This window comes from Sorex fumeus, unplaced genomic scaffold, assembly GCF_029834395.1.
Source record: "Sorex fumeus unplaced genomic scaffold, SorFum_2.1 ptg000233l, whole genome shotgun sequence".
NCBI classification, from domain to species: domain Eukaryota; kingdom Metazoa; phylum Chordata; class Mammalia; order Eulipotyphla; family Soricidae; genus Sorex; species Sorex fumeus.
In genome coordinates this window covers 2301934-2324122 of record NW_026606290.1, presented here as the reverse complement: position 1 = coordinate 2324122, position 22189 = coordinate 2301934, and the positions used below count along the sequence as shown (strand labels likewise).

At 63.0% G+C, this 22189-nt stretch overlaps 2 protein-coding genes across 3 annotated transcripts in view; one reads left to right on the top strand and one right to left on the bottom strand.

Moving 5' to 3' along the window:
- SWI5 (SWI5 homologous recombination repair protein) overlaps positions 1-8282 on the bottom strand; it is an 80884-nt gene extending 72602 nt beyond the window's left edge. Inside the window, exons 1-7 of the mRNA XM_056108916.1 lie at positions 8262-8282; positions 8136-8200; positions 7840-8019; positions 7539-7587; positions 4949-5070; positions 3574-3668; positions 3238-3320 (exon numbers count right to left, since the gene is read on the bottom strand). Of these exons, the coding sequence (XP_055964891.1) occupies positions 3256-3320; positions 3574-3668; positions 4949-5070; positions 7539-7587; positions 7840-8019; positions 8136-8200; positions 8262-8282 (597 nt within the window). The 3' untranslated portion in view covers positions 3238-3255. The remainder of the gene's footprint in view (positions 1-3237; positions 3321-3573; positions 3669-4948; positions 5071-7538; positions 7588-7839; positions 8020-8135; positions 8201-8261) is intronic.
- Positions 8211-22139, top strand: LOC130017973 (golgin subfamily A member 2-like). 2 transcript variants are annotated; one of them, XM_056108763.1, is made up of 26 exons: positions 8211-8325; positions 9813-9932; positions 10684-10764; positions 13115-13216; positions 13359-13484; positions 14432-14491; positions 14691-14771; positions 15430-15468; positions 15860-15922; positions 15991-16084; positions 16158-16264; positions 16672-16730; positions 16874-17015; positions 17100-17189; positions 17263-17370; positions 17535-17622; positions 18097-18443; positions 18581-18694; positions 18967-19170; positions 19253-19334; positions 19424-19509; positions 19635-19835; positions 19912-20014; positions 20086-20192; positions 20263-20380; positions 20482-22139. In XM_056108763.1, the coding sequence occupies exons 1-26, from the start codon at positions 8281-8283 to the stop codon at positions 20706-20708; spliced, it is 2994 nt and encodes a 997-aa protein (XP_055964738.1). In that variant the 5' UTR covers positions 8211-8280; the 3' UTR covers positions 20709-22139. The 2 variants fall into 2 exon arrangements, with proteins under 2 accessions (XP_055964738.1, XP_055964739.1); XM_056108764.1 differs by lacking the exon at positions 10684-10764.
- The last annotated feature ends 50 nt before the right edge of the window (positions 22140-22189 follow it).

The window sequence follows — 22189 nt, the reverse complement described above, 5'->3', positions numbered from 1 at the left end:
GCACAGGGGTTACTCCTGGCTCTGCACTCAGGAATTACTCCTGGTGGTGCTTAGGGGACCATATGGGATGCTGGGAACCGAACCCGGCTCAGCCGCGTGCAAGGCAAACGCCCTCCCCACTGTGCTATTGCTCCAGCCCAAATCTTTATTTTTGATGTCCTCTGCTATTGATTTTGTTTTTTGGGTCACACCCAGTGATGCACAGGGGTTACTCCTGGCTCATGCACTCAAGGATTACTCCTGGTGGTGCTCGGGGGACCATATGGGATGCTGGGGATTGAATCTGGGTTGGGCTGCATGCAAGGCAAATGCCCTACCCGCTGTGCTATCACTCCAGCCCCTCTGCTATTGATTTTAATCCTCCGCATCCATTTCTTTGTCATTGTTGATGTGGTTGCCATGACAGAGGCTGCACAACCACCAGGCTGGGGTGCTCCGGGCTGGGGGCTGGGGTGACACCTCGGTCACGGGGCTCCAAGATGGTTGCCAGCCTACCCACTGGCTCCCTGCTGGCCTCCCTCCTGAGACACACAGGTCATGTTTGTGGTGCTCCTTTGGGGGGCACCGCGGCTCTCACACATGGGCTTGCCAGGGCTGGCGCCTCTCCCTGTGCCCGAGAGTCCCTGCCAATGTGGCTTCTGGCCGTCACCCCACCAGGACCATGCCTCCATGAGCTCAGGGTGTTTGAAAAAGATCCCCCCACCCCACCATTGCGGGGCCAGAGGGATAGTAATACAGTGGGGAGGGCGTTTGCCCTGTATGTGGTCAACCCGGGTTCGATCTCCGGCATCCCAATATAGTAACCTGAGCACCGCCAGGAGGACTTCCTGAGCACTGCTGAGTGTGGCCCAAACGCCAAAAAAAAAAAAAAAAAAAAAGAAAAGAAAAGAAAGGAAAAGACCCTCATGCACAGAATGCAGGCTGGTGGTGTTAGGGTTCCCCACACCCACCTGCTAGGTAGATGTCTGAGTCAGGGTCAGAGGGGTGCCGGGGCATGGGGTCAGCCCTGACTCGCAGGAAGCTGAACCCTGGTTCTGTGGGGTGCTCTGAGCATCCAGCCTGGGGCAGGTGGCAGGACACTGGCCTCTGCCACTGGCGTCCAGCTCATGGACCTATCTCCAAGCAGACACTGCCCCCTGCAGGCCGCTGTCCGCCATGGCAGTTGCGGCTGCGTCCTGGGGAGGGCGGGGCCTGCGTCTTCCCTGCCACGTGTCCATGTCGCCTTTATTTTTGTTTTTGGTGTTTCTTCTGGTTTATTTTGTCTCCGTTTTGCCCTGCTGTGCTCGGACCTTCCTCCTGGCTCTGCACTCTGGTACTACTCCTGGTTGCCTTGGGAGATCTAGCCTGGGTCTGCGTGTAGGCAAGTGACCAGAGACGGCATCTCTCAGGGCCCTTGTTGGGATTTTTTGGGGATGGGGGGGACAGTGCTCAGGAGATACTCCTGTGTCTTTGCCCGTGGCTGATCCCTTGCAGTCTCAGGAGACCACGCGGTGCTCAGGGTTTGCCGCCTGTGTCTGCTCTCTGCGCGGGGCCTTGAGTTAACTAGCTGGGAGTGCCTGGGACGTCACTCAGGGAACAGCACATGCTAGAAGTCCTGAGTTCGAGCCCCGACTGCACCCAAGTCCCTTGGCCCAGCAGGAAATTAAGAACAGGGCCTGACCCTGGGCCTCGAGGTCAAGTGTCAGTTTCAGTCCAGCTCCTTAGGTCAGGGTGACCTCAGGCAGGGGACAGGAGCAAGGAGCCCGGGTGCTGTCCCAGCACTGCCACTGGAACCCTTCGCCAGACCCCAAGCTTCGGGCCCCTCCTGAGGTCGAGCTCCTCAGTGGCCCAGGGCCGTGGGTCACCGGGGACTAAGCTTTAGGTCTCAAAACGGGCCGTGCTCTGCCAATTCAGCCACTTTCCCGGCTGCAACCCCCTTCAGAGTGGGGCCCCGAGACTGAGCAGGAAGATGCTGACCCCACCCCAGAGCTCCCTGCAGGCCCCAGCATGTCACAGGCCGCCTCGAGGGACCGGAAGCTGTGTGTGGAGTCCGTGTCTGCTCCTCCTCCCGCGGGAACTATATCTAGAGCCAGCAGCTGGCCTGGATTAGGGGAATCTGCCCGCCTGCCCACCTGTCTCCGCGGGCTGCTGACATGGCCGGATGCAGTGAGGGTCAGAGGCAGCTGGCTAGTGCGCTGGTAAATTGGGAGAGGGGGGGTGATCCACTGTCGTGCAATCGTTTTGTTTGGTTTTGGGGACCATACCCCACTACAGGCTGGAGCAATAGCACAGCGGGTAGGGCATTTGCCTTGCACATGACCAACCCGGGTTCGAATCCTCCATCCTTCTCGGAGAGCCCAGCAAGCTACCGAGAGTATCCCGTCCACACGGCAGAGCCTGGCAACCTCCCTGGGGCGTACTGGATATGCCAAAAACAGTAACAAGTCTCATAATGCAGATGTTACTGGTGCCCGCTCAAGCAAACTGATGAATAATGGTAGGACAGTGCTATGGTGTTACTCCACTACACTCAAGAGTCACTCCTGGCAGGGCCTATAAGACCCTCTGGTGCAGGGGATTGAACCCGGGGCAGCCAAGTGCAGGGCTGAAGCCTCCATCACTCAGGACAGCTCAGCTCAGTGCCCTTGACCCTCCCGGGTCAGTGCTGCCAGCAGGTCACGAGAGGAAAGGTGACGAAGAGACGTTCCGCACAGGCCCTGCAGGACAGTGGAGGTCAGCTGGGCTGGAGCCCTCCTCCTCCAGGGACTGACTGGGGAGGCGCTTCTCCCAGTGTGGCACTTTTCACCCTCAGCTGCTCCCCCAAGGGCAGAACAGACCACACACTTTGGAGCTTGAGTTGGGCTCAAGTCCACGCTCTGCCACTCCCTGGCTGTGTGACCTCGGGGAAGTCACTTGGCCTCTCTGAGCCTATTCTCCTTTGCGGAGGTTCCAGGAGGGTTTAGAGCAGGAGATGAACAGCTAGAGGCACTCAGCCACGGGTCTCCTCTGGTCAGGTGGGGGGGGGGGGGGGCGCAGACAGACACCCCCATGTGAGATTCACATCTTTATTTACAAAAAAGTATTGACACAGAAACTCAGCACATTGGAGAACCTGAGGCGGGGGGGACGCTTGCTCTGGGCCCTTCCTTCTCTCTGGGGGCCTCCGCCTGACCCCTCTTGGCTTATTTAGAAATACGGTGCTGGTGTGTTCCTGCTGGGAACTCAGTGCTCAGCTCATGTGCGCAGGGCCAGGGGTGGTCTGGGGCGAGTGTGGGCTCAGTCGCTCAAGTCCAGGTCAAACTCCGCGTACAGTTCTTTGGTGGTGACCCCTCGGAGCACAGCTGGAAGAGGATGTGGGGGCCGGGGCTCAGGGGAGGGACCTGAAGGGCATCCCCCCCTGCCTGGGACCCCCAGCAGCACCCCTGGGGCCCACAGGAGTCCCCTTCCCAGGCCCCCAGCTGGGAGCTGGGCTAAGAGCGGGACAGCGGTTTCCTCGGTGGGCTGGGGGACGCTGGGGGGAGGGGAGGGCAGTAGGGAGGGGTCGGGGTGTCCAGGGGCGAGGCCGGGTGCCTCTGTGACCCCCCCGTGGCTCACCCAGTTTACCCAGCAGCATCTGGCCCACGTCCTTGATGTCGTTGTACTCGTGGAGCCGTGAGATGTGCTCGTCCAGTTCCTCCACGCAGAGGCCGCTGGGGAAGAGCCGCGAGCAATGAGGATCACACGCAGAAGGACGGTGGGGAGCGCGCTGGCCTGGCCTGGCGTGCAGCTGACCCAGCTTTGGTCCCCGGTGCCACACAGACCCCCACGGCCCCGAGCCCTGCTGGGACTGATCCCTGAGGAGCAGAGCCAGGGGAAGCCCTGAGCACTGCTGGGTGAGGCTGCCAGACCCCACCAAAAAAATGTGGCTCAGGGCCCGGGGTTCAGAGTCACTGTCACTGTCCTCCCGTTGTTCATCGATTTGCTCGAGCGGGACCAGTAACATCTCCATTTTTTTTGAGACTTGTTGTTACTGTGTTTGGCATATTGAATATGTCACGGGTAGCTTGCCAGGCTTTGCTATGCAGGCGAGATACTCTCGGTAGCTTGCTGGGCTCTCCGACAGGGGTGGAGGAATCAAACCCGGCTCGGCCGGGCTGGCTGCATGCAAGGCAAATGCCCACCGCTGTGCTATCGCTCCAGCCCGGGGTTCAGAGTATGAAACGCTTAATTCAAGATCTACCGGGGAGCACTGAGCAAGAGTAGCTCCCGAGCACTGCAGCACTGCAGGGTGGGGCACAAGAATAGACAGACAGGGGCCGGAACGATTGCACAGCGGGGAAGGGGCATTTGCCTTGCAAGCGACTGACCCGGGTTCGATCCCCGGCATCCCATATGGTTCCCCCCACCCTCACCCGCCCCAAGCACCGCCAGGTGTAGTTCCTGAGTGAAGAGCCAGGAATAACCCCTGTGCATCACCGGGTGTGACCCAAAAAGCAAAAAACAAAACAAAACAAAACAAAAAAAACCCCAGAGTCATAGACACCCACAGACACCCACACGGGAGGGACATGCTCAGGGGGCCCTGAGGGTGGCGTCACTGGGCTGGGGGCATTGGCACGACAGCGCCTGCCATCAGGGGTGTACAGGACTTCAAGGGTCTGCCCGGCCTTCATGCCAGCACAAGTTTCCCAAATCCTTTAGAGGGGTCCCCACAACAGCACTGCCGACTGCCACAGGACTCAGAGACCCCGCAAGTCAGGCAGTGAGATGTGACAGGCACAGCCACCTGGGTCAGGCCCACCCAGGCACCCCGGGGGCAGGGGAAGGTGCCTTTGAAAGAGAAAAACCCAAAGGCGGCCTCATTCCCGCATAGCCTCCCGTCCCTCGGCCAGTCTGAGAGGCCGCTGGGACCCCTGAGTCCCCCCACTTGGCTTACACGCCGGTTCTGGATGCTCCTTCCAAATCACCTCCGGCCGGGCCTGGGACTTACTCAGACAGGAGCTGGGCGATCTCCCGCTCCAGCGAGTCTCTCTCCTCCCTCAGTCTCTCCACGTCAAGGTGCAGGGAGCCCCGGCTGGCGCCATCAGCCTGGGCCGCCTTGGGAGAGGGTCGCTAAGAGCCCGGAAAACAGGGGGGTGCCCCCGCATTAGCCACAATTCAGAACCTTCCAGATGTCCCCCAAGAACCACTCCCGACCCTCCCTGCCCCCGATGACATTTCCCAGCCTCCCTAGGAAGCCACTGTGCTAATGACATCCTGGCAGGCGGGGTGGGCAGTCCTGGGTGGGCCCTGGCCGGGACTGGTCCCCGGAGGCCCCTCCTGTCCTCATCTTCGCCTGACCTAGGCTTTGGGGCCTGCCAGCGTACCCAGAGCTTCCTCCTGGCCCCGCTCGGGAGCCCGTCCGAGTGGCACTTGGGGACCTCATGGGTGACACCCTACCCACCGTGCTCTCTCCCCAGCCGCCCAGAGCCCCTTTCGAAGGGCCCCGCCAGGCTCTGAACCCCGAGAGGGGCCAGATTGGTGGGTTGAAGCTGTGGAGCCTGAATCGGACCTGGGGCCCCATGCAGGTCTCATCCCCGCTTCCCCTTAGAGACGGCCCTGAGAAAGCCCAGGCTGATACCGAACCCCCTCACGCTGCCCCCTCCTGCGGCTGAGCCCCATGCCCCTTCTGCAGGAAATGGGTCAGAGCAGCCACCCACACGCCGAGGAGACACCCAGGAAAAAGCAGGGCCCTGTGGGTCAGCGCCCAGCCTGCCCCTCGGGCCCTCAGGAACCACAGTGCCCACGCCCCAGTCCAGACCCCCAGTAAAGCTGCCTCCACGGAAGGCGTCATCAGGTCACCCATTATCAGGCCTCTCGGGCAGGGGATGAGCTCCCAGGCTGAGTGCAGCCTCGCATGCTGGACTCCAGGGCCCACCCACCCCCAGCACCCGTGGGAACCACCGGCCCCTGAGCACCAAAACAGGAGTAGCCCCTGAGTACTGCTGGGTGTGGCCCACAATAATAAATTAAAAATAAAATAAAGGAGCTGGAGAGATAGCACAGTGGGTAGGGCGTTTGCCTTGCACGCAGCCAACCCAGGTTGATTCCCAGCATCCCATATGGCCCCCTGAGTACCACCAGGAGTAACTCCTGGGTGCAGAGCCAGGAGTAACCCCGTGCATCACCAGGTGTGACCCAAAAAGAAAAAAAATAAAAAAAGGTTTCCCCGATGAAAATGTCTACAGTGGTCACTCCTAAAACACACTCTTGTCCTGATGTTTCGGAACTTGTCAACACAGAGCAAATATAGTTCACTGTATTATTTTCTTTCTTTTTTTTTTTAAAAGTCACACCTGGAGATGCTCAGGGGTTACTCCTGGCTCAGCACTCAGGAATCACTCCTGGTGGTGCTCAGGAGAACATAGGATTCCAGGGACCGAACCTGGGGTGGTTGAGTACAAGGCAAACGCCCTCCCCGCTGTACTATCACTCGGGGTGCTGCTTGCTTTCTTTGCTTTTTTGGGATACCCTGGGCGGTGCTCAGGGCTTACTCCTGGCACTGCACTCAGGTTCAGCCTGGTGTTGCTGAGGGACCACCGTATGGGGTGCCAGGGATCAAACACAGGTCAGCCTCTAACAAGGCAGGGATTGGCTGTACTAGGGGTCATTCCTGGCTGGGCTCAGGGGACCTCAGCCATCACTTACATATCAAGCAAGTGTCTTTTGTTTGCTCTTGGGGCCAACTGGACAGTGCTCAAGGCTTACTTTTGGCTCTGTGCAGGGCTGAGGGACTCTCTGTGGCGAGCGGGGATGGGGCACATGCTAGGAAAACACTTTAACCCCTATCGGGGTATTTAACCACTATCGGGGTATTTGCATTGCAAGCGGCCGACGCGGGTTCGATTCCCAGTGGTCCCCTGAGCACCGCCAGGAGTAATTCCTGAGTGCATGAGCCAGGAGTAACCCCTGAGCATCACAGAGTGTGACCCAAAAATAAAAAAACAAAAACAAACACAAACACAAACCCTGCACTGTCTCTCTGGCCCCAGTTCACAAGTCTGGAAACTGGGGTTCTGTGTAACAGGGCAGAAGATAGCGAGGCTTCTGGAAGGAAACTCAACCTGAAAGGAAGAAGAGGCAGCGCAGCGTGGAAGGAGCTGGAAGAAAAACACTGCCTCAGGGGCTGGAGTGAGAGCACAGCAGGTAGGACATTTGCCTTGCAGGCTGCCGACCCAGGTTCGATTTCCAGCATCCCATATGGTCCCCTGAGCACCGCCAGGAGTAACTCCTGAGTGCAGAGCCAGGAGTAACCCCTGTAAATCGCCAGGTGTGACCCAAAAAGAAAAAAAAATGCTGCCTGCAGCCTGAGCAAGGGCGCTTGCTCTGCACGCGGCTGCCCACTCCCACCCCCCCAATGTCCAGCCTCTGCAACCCTTGGAGGTGACAGTAGGAGAAGTGGAACAATTGGTACAAGGCTCGAGTTTCCCTGCAGAATAAGGCGGCCTCCAAGGGGTCTGGCGGGCTGGGGGTGGGCCTGAGTGCCGGGTGTCCAGCAGCCACTATAGGAGGGTGGAGGGCAAAGGGGACCGCACACTCACCGGGGATCGGAAGGCCCCGCGGCCCCTTCTGGACAGACCCGGGTGAGTCCTGCAGAGGAGAGAGGGAAAGGCGGCGTGGAGCGCGGGACCGGGCGGGGGGCGAAGGGGCTGCAAGCGGGCGGCCGCGGGGCCGGGAAACCCGCTCTTCGGGGGGGACCTGGGGGCGCCTCCCGGCTCCCGCTCGGGGGAGCAGGCGGTGCCGGGGACCGAACCCGCTTTCTCGCGCGCCACGGAGGGCCGACCGCCGCGTGTGATCTCCGGCTACGGAGAGTCCGGACGGCTGACGACGCCCCGCGCTCACCCTTGGGGCCGGGGCGATCGGAGCCCCCATCTTGGGGGGCTGTGCAGAGCCGGAGGGTCCAGGGTGGGCACCGGGGAGCGCCCGTCACGCACCCAGCCCGTCCTCCGGCCGCGCAGCCGGAAGCGGCTCGGAACGCTCCGGGCGCCTCCGCCAGGCCCCGCCCACCGCCGCGCCGGCCCGCTGCGCGCGCAGCCAAGCACTGCGTGACGTTGACAATTGCGGGCCCGACCAGGACTTCCGGGAGGGCTGGATTTCCCCTCCGGCCAATGGGATGAGAGGAACTGGGCCACGCCCACGATCCCAGCCAATGGCTTGCGTTGGCCCCGCCCCTCCCGGCTCGCTCTCGCGGCGTCTCAGTGCGCTGGGGGGGGGAGAGAGCGTCGCTGACGCCCGGAAATCGCGAGAAGTGGCCAGACTCCCACCCCCCCCCCGAAGTTGAACATGGAAGAAACTAGGAAAATGAAGCTTGCGTCCGCCCGGAAGATGGTAAGGAACAGCGCCGGGAAGGGGCTGCCGGGCCAGCCCGGGCCCTCGGGCCAGCAGGGCGCGGGCGCGTGGCCCCCTGGGCCCCTGGTGCAGCCCGTCCCGCCCCCCCCCCCGGCCGTCCCGCCCCCGCCCTCCCCGTGACTCCGGTGACTTTGGGCCGGCGACTCGGACGCTCCCCTCCGGCGCCCGGACCCTTCCCCTGCCCCCGGAACCGGAGCCGGAGCCGGACGTCCTGGGCTCCCGGACCTCGGGGGGGCGGCGGGGCAGCAAGTGCCCGGGAGGGGGAGGAGTCAGGGTCCCCCTCGCACCTGCCCTCGGCGTCCCCAAGCCCGTCCGAGACCCCAGGGACCAAGGCGACCAGCCCCGAGAGCGTCACCCCGCTTCCGGCTTCTGGGTCCACCCCCCCACGACTTCCAGCCCGGAAGGGACAAGGGACCGTGGGCTCAGGTGGAGGCCGTGGCCCTCGCTTGGACGTGAGAGTGCCCGCAGCTTTGGCCACGTCTCCAAGAGGGACACTTGTTTTGGGACCTCCCCCTCCCCCCCCCAGCAGTGCTTGGGGTCACTCCTCGCTGTGCCTGGGACCTCATGGAAGTTGGGTCGTACCTCCCCCCTGGAACTCGCTCTCCCGCCCTGGTGACAGTTTAGTTTTTTTTTTTTTTTCTCCCGGGTTTCTTGGTCTCCAAGGCACTTTGCCACGTTCACCTGATTTTTTTCGCCCCTTTTACCGATAGCCCACGGCCCCCAGTCAGGGCTCTCTCTGGGATGAGTTGGTGGGACAGATTCCCCAGAAAGTGAACTTAAGAGTAGGGTCTCTGCCTTCAGAGTATCCCCCTCCTCACAGCGACAGAATAAAGTGGGGTCTTAAGACCTCCGTTTGCAGGCTTGCCCTGCGAGAAAGCTTTAGGCAAAGCTTGGGGGGCGTGAGGGTTGGGGTCCTGGGCTGTCCTCTGCTGTGTTCAGGTCCCTGAGGGTAGCTGGGCGCAGCTGTGAAAGAAGAGGCGGGTTCTCACGAAGGTGGGACCCCCGCCCCATCTCCAGGACTTACAAGCTGTCTTCTCTGCTTTGACCACCTCTGGTGTGACTCCTGGCAGCTGCTGGTTTGAGGAAAAAAAACATAATTTGGAATTAGAAGTGGAGTTAAGGGTAATAGTACCGTGGGTAGGGCATGTGCCTTGCACACAGCCGACCCAGCCCAGGTTCGATCTCCAGCATCCCATAAAGCCCCTCAGCACCACTAGGAGCAATTCCTGAGTGCAGACTCAGGAGTCACCTCTCAGCATCCATGGGTGTGACACAAAATACAAAAGAAACCCACAAAAAAGAGTTAAACTCCATCTCTGGGCCCTCCACCTGCTGTTTTCAGCCCTTTCAACCCCTTGTAGAGTTGCGGCCTCCCTTGGGGGCCAGTCAAGCCAAGTCTGCAATGACTTTGTCAGGCAGGTTGTGAAAGCAGAGGGAGAAAAACAAGTCGCTGTGCTTTTCTACAGCTCCGCGACTATGAGATCAAACATAACATCATTCCTGGGAAGAATGGCAAGAAGAAGAAGAAGTGCAGAGACGGCGACCAGGACGGCACAGCTGGCGAGGGCCACCAGTTGCCCAAGGGAGTGAGTCCTGCCCTGGGCGACTGCCCAGGCCCTGGAGGAATGGGGTGCTGCAGGGGCGTGGCGGAGTGGTCAGGGTGGTGGGGGAGGGGTACACGGGCGGGAACCCCAGGTTCTGCTCAGGCCTTGGTGGGCGCACTGCCTCAGCGGGGGATGGGCAGGTTCCAACCAGGCCAGATCCCACCGCTGCTCTAGGGCTTACAAGCTGAGAATCCAGAGATTGGACTCTCAAGCCTCAGCTCTGTTGCCTTTTCCTGGGAAGTTGGGCCTCGGAGACAGAGTCAGGAGCGCGTGGGCGGGAGTGTCCCTCGGCCACCAGCCTGAGGGGACCTCAGGGAAAGCGGGCTCCCGTGTTGGCCGGCACCTGCCAGGTCGGATCAGGTCTGGGCCTTTGGGAGTAAACGTCCGCTTGGCTCCCTCTGTTCAAGCAAACCCCTTCATTGGAAGTTCTGGTACCTAGCATGGAGCAGGGGTGGGGGTCGTGGCCCCGCTGGGGTCTTCCCCGTCCTCCTGGGCCTGGTGAGAGGGACTCAGTGCCCGCCCAGCAGAGCCTGGCCTCGGACCGGGGAGCCTGCAGTCACGGCCGCGTGTGTCCGGGCACTGGCCTCCGCGAAGGTCCCCTGGTGTTCCTCCTGCAGCATCTCATTGCCGGGACCCGGGGCCTGCCCGCGTCCCCCGCCCGGCTCCCTGGCCTCTCTCTGACTGCCCTCTTTCTCCTGGCCCTCGTCTGCCCCGCCCTTCTCGCCGCCTCTAGATTGAGGACATACTGGAGGTGCTGGTGTGCGACCTTAACCGCTCCAATGGGGTCGCGCTGTCCCCATTGGCCGAGTGGCAGGTGAGGCGGGCGCCCGCTGCCGTGCTCTCTGCCAGCTCTGCATGTGCCCGGGCTGCTCCCTGCTGCTGTGCGTCGCTCTGCTCTCCCCCCCGGGCTGTCCTCTCTGCTTCCTGCCTGCCGGGTCGATTGGGATTGGGCGGTGACTTTTCCCTCTCCCTGTCTCTTAACATCTGGGAGCAGGAGCTTGGAGGGAGAGTGCGGTGGCAGGGTGCCTGCATTGCATGTGGCCGACCTGAGGCAAGCCCGGCAGCCCATGTGGTCCCCTGAGCCCTGCCAGGAGTGATCTCTGAGCACTGAGCCAGGAATAAATCTTGAGTGCAGCTGGGCATAACCCCCCCCCAAAAAAAAAAAACCAAACAAACAAACAATCAGGGAACTGATGACTTTCACCTTGAAAGTTAAGGTTGGGGTTGTTCCAGAGCAGGTGTGTGGGGAGGACTCCCAAGCCTCACATGTGCTCCAGATGAGGGACATCCTCCCCCAGGCCTGGCCCTCTTTTGGCGTGTCCGGCCCGCAAGGGTCCCTAGAGCCCCGCATACACTTTCTGTCTTTACAGAGTGCTGAATTTGGAGCACAAGTGTTAGTACAATGGGTGTGTCCAGGGGCTGGAGCGATAGTACAACGGGTAGGGCGTTTGCCTTGCACGCAGCCTGCCCGAGTTCGATCTCGGCATCCCATATGGTCTCCCCAGCACTGCCAGAAGTAATTCCTGAGTGCAGAGCCAGGAGTAACCCCTGAGCATTGCTGTGTGTGACCCAAAAAGAAAAAAAAAAAACAATAATGGGTGAGTCCCTTGGTTGGGCTTGATTCTCTAACTCCATGTCGGCCCCTGAGCCCCTCACAGATTGATCTCTGAGCACTGAGGCCCGAGTAACCCCTGTGCACTAAGAGTGTGGTCCCGGGGGGGTTGGGGGGACGGTTGAATCTGTTTTATCCGGAGAAGAGAATGTGGGGGTGGGCAAGGGAGCGTGCCGGAGGCAGCATGGCGTCAGCCTCCAGAGCTGACAGTAACGGAGGGGGCTGAGGGACCAGGACGTTCCGTTCCACTCTCGCTTCTCAAACCCACTGCACACTCGGCGTCATCACCTAAGACTCCACAGCCATGGCCCAGGTCCTGGGGGCCAAGGCGAACGCGGGAGAACCGTGCACTGCGGGTTCTCAGCAGGAGGGATGGGGGTGGCGTATAGGGGCAGAGGGCTGGCAGAGCCGTCCGTGAGGCCGCTGTGCTGAGGATGGGCACACTGTCCTGCGTCTGGTGTGCAGGGGCCAAGGGACAGCCGAGGTGAAGCGCCCAGAACACTCACAGGAGGCGCAGACGCCGCTGCCCCCGAGCCGGGTGTGAGGCCTCCGGATGCGATGCTGGCATCCGGCAGCTCACTTCCTGGGGCAGCTGCCAGCCCAGGGGGAGGAAGACAGCCTGGCGCGGCCTGGCTCTGTCCGCGGCTCCCCTGGGGCTGTGCTCACACCCGACACTCAGGTCCATCCAGGTGCCGTGACTCACCTGTGGGCGGTCCCCGGGGGAGCCCAGCGTCTGCGCCCATCCTCTGCCCCCGCCCCGCTCTGTCCCCCGGAGCTCCCTGTGGCTGTGGCTGGTGAACCCCCCCTCTGCCCAGCCCTGTGTTCGCCCCCATTTCTGTCCTGTGCCGGGAGAGCCGATGGCTTGGGGATGACCCGAGAAATAAGATGTTTGCATGGATCTGGGCGGGGCGGGGGAAGGTGTGCACGGAGGGGCGGGGCTTCTCTCACCCACAGACTTAGCTCAGCACTCGGAGTGGGGTGGACCTCGTGTCTCCCAAACTAGTCTGCACAGTGCCGTGAAGTTGTCTGACCCAAAGTCCTTCCCTCTTTTGAGCCTGCCTGTCTGAAGCCAAGAGGCTGGGGGGGGGGGCCCGGCCAGGGGTGCCAGCCCCCCCAAAGTGCCAGAGGCCCCGCCTGCCCTGCTGCCTTCTGGGCTGAGGGTGCCGTGGCCACTGTCAGGTTCCAACCCAAAGGTCTCAGCTTCAGCAAACCTGGCATGGCTCTAAGGGGGCAGTTGATTGGGGGTCAGGGACCAGTCTGAGGGTCTGAGAGAGCCAACCCCCACCCCAAGACGGGGGAGCCAGCCAGGCCAACTTGTGGGGCCACGGTGCCTGGGCCTGTGGGCACTGGGTCAGTGGGCCTTCCTGACTGTCCACAGGCCGCCGCCGCTCAGACCTCCTTGGGGACCAGGGTGGCGGGCGAGTCCCCGCTTTGAGCCCAGGCTTGGGGTGACTGTCCTGGCTGCAGCTCCTGTGCTCCCCGCTCAGCACCCTGCACCCCCAGACCCAGTGCCCCCTTCCTGCCTGACCCTCCCCGCTCTGTTCTGTGACAGGAACCCCAGGACCAAGCCCCCCAGCAGCCCTCTCCGGACGACTCTCAGTCACCAAGTGTTCCTTCATCCCCAGCCCGAGACAGCAGCACCGCATCAGCTTCGGTTTGTCACCTCCTTTTGTCCGTCTGTCTCTCGTTCCCGCAAGCCAGGCCTCGGGGTGGGGCCCAGGAGCAGATTTTTCCTAAGGATCGGGGATGAGCTGGGCTCCCATGCCGGGCGGCCCAGCACGCATCTCTCCCACTAGAGTCTCGGAACGCAGAACGGGCAGAGTGAACCGAGAGCGTCAGACGCCGGCCCCCTGGGTGGGCTCACGTCCTCGACCGAGAGTCTGCGCCAGCTGTCTCAGAAACTGAATGGACTCGTCTCCGAGGTACCCCCAATATGCCCTCGGGGGGCGGAGGAGGATCATCTGCGCAACGGAGGCAGGAACGGCAGGGGGGTGTTTAGTGTCCTTTCCTTTTGCTTTTTGGGGTCACACCTGGTGAGGTACAGGGGTTACTCCTGGCTCTGTGCTCATGAGTTACTCCTGATGGTGCTCGGGGGACTCTATGGGATGCTGGGAATCGAACCCGGGTCAGCCACATGCAAGGCAAACGCCCTACCTGCTGTGCTATTGCTCCAGCCCAAATCTTTATTTTTGATGTCCTCTGCTATTTTGTTTTTTTGTTTTTGCTTTTTGGGTCACACCCAGCAATGCACAGGGGTTACTCCTGGCTCATGCACTCAAGGATTACTCCTGGCCGTGCTCAGGGGACCATATGGGATGCTGGGAATCGAACCCAGGTCAGCCAAGTGCAAGGCAGATGCACTCCCCGCTGTGCTATTGCTCTGGCCCTGGCTTGTCCTTATTCCCTCTCTGAGTGCAATAGGGAACCATAAAATGAGAGGGTCAGTCAGGCCCAGGCACAGGTTCTCCAGCTCAGGAAACCGGACGGGGGTGGCGGGGGCTGAGTGGGGAACAGGAAAGAATCCCGAGGAACCTAAAGGCCAAGGCCCTCAAGACTGGGAAAGCATTGGCCCAAAGGATTCCCAGTGGAAGGGGCTGGAGAAATATACAGCGGGTAGGGCATTTGCCTTACACGCAGCTGACCCGGGTTCGATTCCCAGCATCCCTTATGGTCCCCTGAGCACCGCCAGTAGTAATACGTGAGTGCGTGAACCAGAAGTAACCTCTGTGCTTTGCCAGGTGTGACCCAAAAGGGAAAAAAAATAAAGAATTCCCAGTGGAAGGGCCAAGTGAAGCAGAAAAGGCTGACCCGGAACAGGCAGTGGGGGTCAGACGTCAAGGGGACAGTGTGTCTGTGCTTTTATCCGCAGCCATCTCCCTGTTTGAAAGGCCAAGGCGTCATGTCACCGACTAGCCTGAAAACCCTGGAGGTGAGTATTGGACAGCTGGGTGGCCACGTAATCCGGCAACCCACAGGCCACACTGGCCCCAACCCCTCGAGGCCTGGGGAGGGCCCCAGTGGGGAAAGGAAACTCCCGCGGGAGGCAGAGCCCGGGACTCCTGCCTGGGGAGACGGCCCTGAAACCTGACTCTTCTCCCCTGTCCCTGTCCCCACCACGTGTGCCTCAGAGTCGGTACCAAGAAATATCCCTCGCCCTGGACCAAAGCAACGTGGAGAAGAAAGACCTTACCAACAAGATCCTTGAGTTGGTAAGAAGAGGCGGGGTCCCGGGGCCCACCCTGCCAGACTGGGGACCAGTGCCCCTTGGGATGCTGAACAGAGCGGGTGGGTGCCAGGGAGAAGGGGATTCCAGGGGTCCCTGCTGACCATGAGGTGCCTCTCAGGGGCCCCCATCGCCAACTCTCTTCTCTGGAGGGAGGGTATGCTGTGGCGCCCCCATGGCTGGGTCCTCACCTCGGGTTACTGGGCGTCAGGGCACAACTCTACAGGCACCAGCTCGGCCCAGGGCTCCAGGAGGCTTGGAGTGAAGGCCCCTGCCTGGTCTCAAAGACCCTCGGCGGGGGGCCCTGACCTTGTCCCCAAGCCGACCCTCAGCTTCCCCCTGGAGACCAGTGCTTGTATCAGAGGCTGGGAGCTGGACCCCGGCCCAGCAGCTCAGGGAGACCCCTTGTGTTTCCTTGTGAGCAGGCCCGGGGCCTCAGGCTGTTGCTGTCTCTAGCGCAGGCCTCGCTCCTGGCTGGGCTCAGGGTCCCTTGGAGGTGCGGGGTGCATCCCGGGGGGCCGCTGCCCTGGTGCTGTCTCCGGACGCCCAGAGAGCTCCGTGTAACCCTCCTGAGCCCTGCCTGTCCGCCTCTGGTCAGGGATGGCTTCCAGAGGGTCCCCACCTGTCCCTGCCTCTCTCCACAGCAACATCAGCACCAGTGCACTGTGGCTCAGCTGGAGAAGGTGAGGAGCTTCTCGGGCAGGGGCCGACCCCTGGGCATCACGTCCATTGGGCTGCCCCTAGCGATGGCCCCATCCTGCCCCGCTCCTCCCCGCCCGACCTCCCCCTCCAGGCGGGCAACTTGCCCGGTCTCGCTGGTGTCTCGGTTTCCTTGGCTTGTGGCCACAAGTGGTGCTCAGGGCTTACTCCTGGCTCCGCTGCACTCAGGGATCACCCCTGGATTTCTGGGGGGGACCTTCTGGATTTCTGGAAATCAAACCCAGCTCACCGGCCATGTGCCAGTGCCTGCCAGTGCCCTTTCTCGGAGCCTGACCTGGGCTCTTGGTAGCACTGGGGGAGGCCCCAGGCGGGTTGCTGCCGCTGACCACCCAGTAAGATGCGCCACACCCGCAGGAGAAGAAGGAATTTGAGCAGAAACTCGCCAAAGAACAAGGGTCTCTGCGTGAGCAGTTACAGGTGCGTGGACGCTTCCCCGGGCCCCCCGCGCGGCTTGCCACGACCTCACCGACGGTCCCACCCCACAGGTTCACATTCAGACCATCGGGATCCTCGTGTCCGAGAAGTCGGACCTGTACACGGCGCTGACGCACACGCAGCAGGCAATGAAGCAGAAGACAGGTGGGTCCCCGCCCGACCCCAACCCTGCCCGCCCAGCCTCGGGGAGGGGCTCCAGGTGATCTCTGTCTCTCAGGGGAGTGTGAGGATGTCACCAAGAACCTGCATGCATCCAGGCAGCGCGTGGGGGACCTGGAGCGCACTCTGTCGGCCCTGGCCACCCGGCAGAAGCAGGACGAGAAGGTGAGCCGCCTCCCGCACCCAGGACTGCCCGGGGCCAGGGCAGGACTCGCTGCTCAGCCTGAGAGTGATAGCGCCCCCTGCTCCCTGGAGAGGTGGGGGCTGTCTAGAGACCCCAGGGGCCCCTCCCTGGCTGTGGCCCGGCCTGTGCTGGGAGTTGGGGCTGTGAAGACCCAGGAGTGTGTTGTGAGGCTTGTGTTGGGGCCTGGGTGTCCGAGGGCCTCAGCGAGGCCTCCTGCTGGCTGGAAACTAGCTGGCGGCCGTCGCAATCCTGAGGGTCGGCACAGGAGGGCATTGCCGGGGCCGGGGGCTGCCCCTCCTCCCCTCTCTATGCCCAGAGGCCCGAACACAGGTGGATGGGCGGGACGGGGTGCTCCCTGCCCCGCGTGACTCGCTCGCTGGATTTGCAGCATGCCAAGGAGTTAACCAAGGAACGCGATGATCTGAAAACAGAATTGTTCCAGAAAAAGTAGGAGTGGGTCTAGGGGGTGGTGGAGGGCTTGGGGGGCCTGGGCCGGGGCCTGGGCGGTGGGTGCTGTGCCCACGCCAGCCATGGGCCAGCACCAAGAACCCCCGCCCGTGACTCCTGCCCCTCGGCCCGCTCGGCTGCAGCAAAAGCGTGGCGGAGCTGAAGGACCTGGTGAGCGAGCTCCGGGAGAAGCTGCGCGTGTCGCAGGCGGAGACGGACGTTACCCAGCAGAGCGTGGCCGACCTGCAGAAGAAGCTGGAGATGACGGAGCTGCTGCTGTTGCAGGTGACGGGCAGGCTCGGGGCTCGGAGACCCTTGGGGCCCACCTTGGCCAGCCTGGTCTTGCGCTGACCTCCTCTCTCCCTGCAGTTCACGGGCCCAACGGAAGGGCCGGGCAGCGACCCCCAGGCCGTGGAGGCGCTGGGCGAGAGGAAGCAGATGGAGAGAGAGATTGAAGAGGTGAGGCGGGAGGGGCAGCGAGGGCGGGGGTGGGCGGGGTGCGGGGTGGGGGCTGACGGCCACTGTCCCGCAGCTCAAGAGACTGTTGAAGCAGCTGCAGGTGGAGAGGGACCAGCACCTGGAGCAGATCAGGGCCCAGGACGAGTTCTGGCAGCAGCGCGTGCAGCAGGCCCTGCAGCAGGTGCGGGCGGGCGCCGGGCCGCTCGGGCCTGCGGGGGGGGGGGGGGGGGGGGGGGGTTTCCACACTGAGCTCACAAGAGACCCTGGCGGTGCTCAGGCCCTGCCCGTGGTGCCAGGGGTCGGGTGCCCCCCAACCCCCATGCTATGGTCCCCGTGTCTGGGCAGAGCACGACGTTTAAGGACGAGAACGAGAAGAACGTCAGATACATTCAGGAGCTGGAGGCCAGCATGGCCGACCTAAAGGCGCGGCTCGGTGAGTCCCAGGGGTGGGGGACGGAGTCAGGGTGTCGGGGTGTGGCCGTGTGGGGCATGTTTCTGGCGGGGCTGGTGTCATATTGGAAGGCGGCCCAGTGGGAGGGGCATTGTGGCCTGGGAGAGGTGCAGAGCAGGAGCTGGTCGGTGTCCTCTCGCGGGGTGGCAGATAGCTCTGGGGTCCCATTGATTCCTACCCCCTGACACCCTGTCCCTGAATATTCGGGCCGTAAAGCTGCAGAGAAGCCTCTGTCTGGGAGTCGGAGCCTGAGTTCTCTGTGTCCCGCGGGCCACCCCCAGCACTGCCTGGGACTCTGATTAAGCTGACAAAGGACAAGCTATTAGTCAGGGGCTCGAACTTCAGGGGGTCGAGATGTTGCAGTCCGCCCAGACAGAGGGAGCCCCAAGTCAGGCTGGGGACCCAGAGGGTCGCGCTGGGCCTGGGCATGGACTGTCCCCCCGTCCCCCGTTCCAGAGACCCCGGCCCCCCAGGAGCCCCCGCCGCCGCCGCCCGGGCCCTCGGAGCTGGAGGTGCAGCTGCAGGCGGAGGCCGAGAAGTGGAGGAAGGAGGTGGCGAGCCTTGCGGAGCAGCTGCAGACGCAGGTGCGCGACAACCAGAGCCTGAGCCAGCTGAACGCGGAGCAGGGCCAGCGGCTGCTGCAGCTGGAGCGGGAGGCCGAGGTGTGGAACGAGCAGGCCGAGGCGCGCGGCCGCATCCTGGAGACGATGGAGAACGACCGCACGACCATCACGCGCGCCCTGGCCCAGAACCGCGAGCTCAAGCAGCAGCTGGCCGAGCTGCAGGACGGCTTCGTGAAGCTGGTGCGCCCCCGCCTCCCCGGACCTTCGCGCCGGGCAGCGGGCTGTCCATGAGGCCGAGGGTCCGACGGCCGTGCAGGGGGAGGGCCGGGAGGGGCGGCGGGGGCCGGCGGGGGACGCTGACCGGCCCACATCCTCAGAGCAACGAGAACATGGAGGTGACGTGTGCGCTGCAGTCGGAACAGCATGTCAAGGAGCAGCTGGCGGAGCGGCTGGGGCAGCTGCAGGAGAAGTTGGCGGAGATGAAGGAGACGGTAACGGGGCGGCGCGGGGCACCTCCGAGCGGGAGCAGGCGGGGGGCCGGCGAGGGCCGGGAGGCCGGGCCTGAGCAACAGGCCGCTCCCATCACGGCCACCGCAGCCCTGGGCCTCGGGGCCCACAGCGCGTGTGGGTCCTGGGGGAGGCAGGCGGGGCAGGCCCGGGTCCCTGGCCAGGCTGTGCAGTGACCCCGCTGGGGCCGCCTGCCTGGCCAGGAGCCCCACCTGGGCCCGGCCCCCTCCGCTGTATTCACGCCCGGGGCCCACAGGTGCAGGCGAGGGCCAGCGAGGCGCAGGCGCTGCAGCAGCAGAGGGACCAGTACCTGGGCCACCTGCAGCAGTACGCGGCCGCCTGGCAGCAGCTGGGTGCCGAGAAGGAGCAGCTGCAGCAGCAGGCGCTGCTCCACGCCCAGCAGCTGGACCGGCTGCAGCACGAGCACGCGCAGGGCCAGGACGCGCTGGACGAGGCGCAGGTGAGCGCAGGCCGGGCCAGGCAGAGGACTGCGGCCGCCCCCCCTCACGCGCCCTCCCCCCCTCACGCGCCCTCCCCCCCAGGGGCTCCTGAAGGCCACCGAGGAGCAGAAGCAGCAGCTCCAGGCCCAGCTGAGTGCGCTGCTGGCGCCGGGCACGGGGATGGGTGAGTGCCGGGCCGGCGGGAGCAACCGCTGGGGTTCCCCCCCCCCCCCCGGCTCCCTCGGGTGTCTGAGACCCTGGTCTGCCCCACAGCGAGTGACGGGGACGGGGACGAGGAACAGGAGACGGCCCCGAGGACGCTGAGCCTGCCTGGGGACCTGGACGACAGGGAGGCCATGGTGAGCCCAGCCCTCGGCCCTCCCTCCCCTGCCGCTGACCCTCCCCTCCCTGGGAGACTCCCCGTACCGCGAGGCGCCCTAAGGGGTGCTCTCCGGGCCCAGCCCTCGCCCCCTCTCCTCCGCAGCTGGAGTTCTGTAACTCGGCCTTGGCGCAGGCAGACTCGGAGCGGGCGGAGCTGCGCCGGCAGCTGGGGGCCGAGAGAGTCCGGAGCCGGGAACTGGCGCAAGCCCTGGCAGCCGCGCAGCCCGCAGCCCCCGCGCCCGGGGCCCAGACGGTCCCCCAGGAGACGCACGCAGCCCTGAAGGAGGCCATGGACCTGTTGCAAGTGAGCCGGTGGCCCCGCGGGGTGCGGGTGGGCGCCCTCCCCCTCCCCCGCCCAGCTGAGCCGCTGTCCCCTGCAGACTCGCTTCGCGCAGATCATGCAAGAGAAGGTGGAGCTGCGGGAGCGCGTGGAGGAGCTGGAGCACCGCTGCGTGCAGCTGTCCGGGGAGACGGAGACCATCGGTGAGTGGGCGGCGCGGGGCTGCCCGCGGGGGGCCCCCAGCCTCTGAGCCGTGCCCCCGTCTGCCTCGCAGGGGAGTACATCACCCTCTACCACAACCAGCGGGCCGTGCTGAAGGAGCGGCACCGCGAGAAGGAGGAGTACATCACCCGCCTGGCCCAGGACAAGGAGAACCTCAAGGTGGGCGCTGGCCGGCCTGGGCGGGGCGGGGCCGCGGGCGGGAGGGCCGACTCGCTGCTGCCCCCTGCAGGTGCAACTGCTGGAACTGCAGGAGCTCGTGTTGATGCTGGTGGATGACAGTTACTCCGGCCAAGGCGCCAAGGCCGCCTCCGTGGCCCTCGCTGGCTCCCTGGCCAGTGCCCCGACAGGTCAGGAGAGACTCGGGGGGTTGGCGCTGCTGGGCGAGGCGGGGCAGCCCTTCACTCAGCTCAGTGCCCGCCCTCCTCTGCCCCTCTCTCCCGCCCCGCAGAAGCCCCTCACGCTGGCAGCCCCGGGTCTGTGGAGCTGAACCCGGAAGGGGCCCCGGCAGGTCCTGCACCCGTTAGCAACCCCACGGCTGTGAAGATCATCCAGCTGCTGAAGGAGATGCAGAACTGTAAAGACCAGCCCGGCCTGGGCGCGGCGCCCTGCTCGCCTTGTATTCCTTTCTTTTACAAGGCCGACGAAAACGACCAAGTGAAAATCACCATGATCTAGCCCCGTCCCTGTCCCCCGGCCCCCTCCCACCGCGTCCTGTTCCTTCACTCAGGGGAAGGGGCAGGAACACTCCCGTGGGGGCCCAGCGACGGACGAGCATGGCCTTTCGCTGTAGCTCGGGCACTGCCTGTACCAGTGAGCAGGGCCAGGGGCAACGCTGATGCGCCGACATCGAAGCATCCACGCCTGCATCACGGTGCCCGCGCCTGGGCTATGGGCGTCATAAACGTGGTGCCTCCCCCATCCTCACACAGCTGGGGGAAGAAAGTGAAAATCAGTAAAAAAAAGAAAAATAGGCAAGAGAGTGAAGGTCAGAGGAGCAGCTGTGACAGAGAAGCACCGGATGCCTGTTCATGCGCACGGACCGTCCGGCATTTGCCCCTTCGGGCGTTAGGGGACATCGGTGTGCCCTTGGGTCTGATCCCAGCGCACATAATGTCCTTCCCGCTGCACCCAGGCTGGGACTTGAATGTCCCCCTACACTAGCCGGGCATCTGGGGCAGTATGCCCCCAAACACTACGCCCAGGTGCCCAGGGACAGAAATATCTTTTAACACTAGACATCAGGGAGTTTGGAGCCAAAAATCCTTCCCTATCCAGGAGGCCAGAAAAGGGACAGGCCGGAAGTGAAACTTCATCACACCTGGCCCAGGAACTGCCACCAATTGTTTTCAGATTTTGGTTTATGGGAAAGCTGGAAACTCGCAGTGGGTTGCCCATGGCGTGGGTCAGCCAGCTTCTCCCCCAGTTTTAACTTAAAATTAGGTCAAACGGAGGTGAAGAGCATGCAGCAGGTTCGGCGTTTTCCTGCTCACACAGGACCTGGGTTTGATCTTGGGCATCCTGTATGCACTGACCACAGCCAGGAGTGAAAAAATATGAGAAAAAAAAATCTTGAAAAAATACAAAAAAAAACTCTTGTCCCAGAGGCCCAAGAGGAGGCTGGATAACTGTCAGCTGCTGGCAAGGGTCCGAGTCCTTCCCTGGACAATATGGGATCCTGAGCACAAAGCTGGGAGGAGCCCTAAGACCCCCCAAACCAAACAAGCAAATAATCTGACCAGACAGAGGCTCAAAGAGTTGCTCAGAGGAGGCTGTGGAGGGGTCACTGCCTTAGACACCCTCCTTAAGGGGGTGTCAGCCCTGAAAAAGGCACTTTGGGGGCTAACATGCCCCCCCTTGGCCCAGATCAAAACTGGGCCACACTCAGACGTTAGCGTCTGGGCTCCCCAGGCCAAGGAAGGGGCACGCACACGGGCTGGGGAAGGCACCCTAGGGCTGGGCTGGAACTGGCAGAGTGCCGGGTTCTAGGCCCTAATAGGGGTGGGGACTAATTTATTGGTGGCAGGGGACAGAGGAAGGAGGAGTGGAGGGGTCTGCTGTCCCCGAGATTCGCTGTCCTATTTGCACTGGGGTTGGAATAAATGGATGTGGGTCCATCCCCGGCCTGTGTGTGTTACTGGGCACGGTGGGGCTGGCCG

Coding starts and splice junctions, on each gene's coding strand:
- LOC130017973 (XM_056108763.1), top strand. CDS start 8,281: ATGGAAGAAACTAGGAAAATGAAGCTTGCGTCCGCCCGGAAGATG. Junction 8,326..9,812: donor TTGCGTCCGCCCGGAAGATG/GTAAGGAACAGC, acceptor GCTTTTCTACAG/CTCCGCGACTATGAGATCAA. Junction 10,765..13,114: donor CCCCATTGGCCGAGTGGCAG/GTGAGGCGGGCG, acceptor GTTCTGTGACAG/GAACCCCAGGACCAAGCCCC.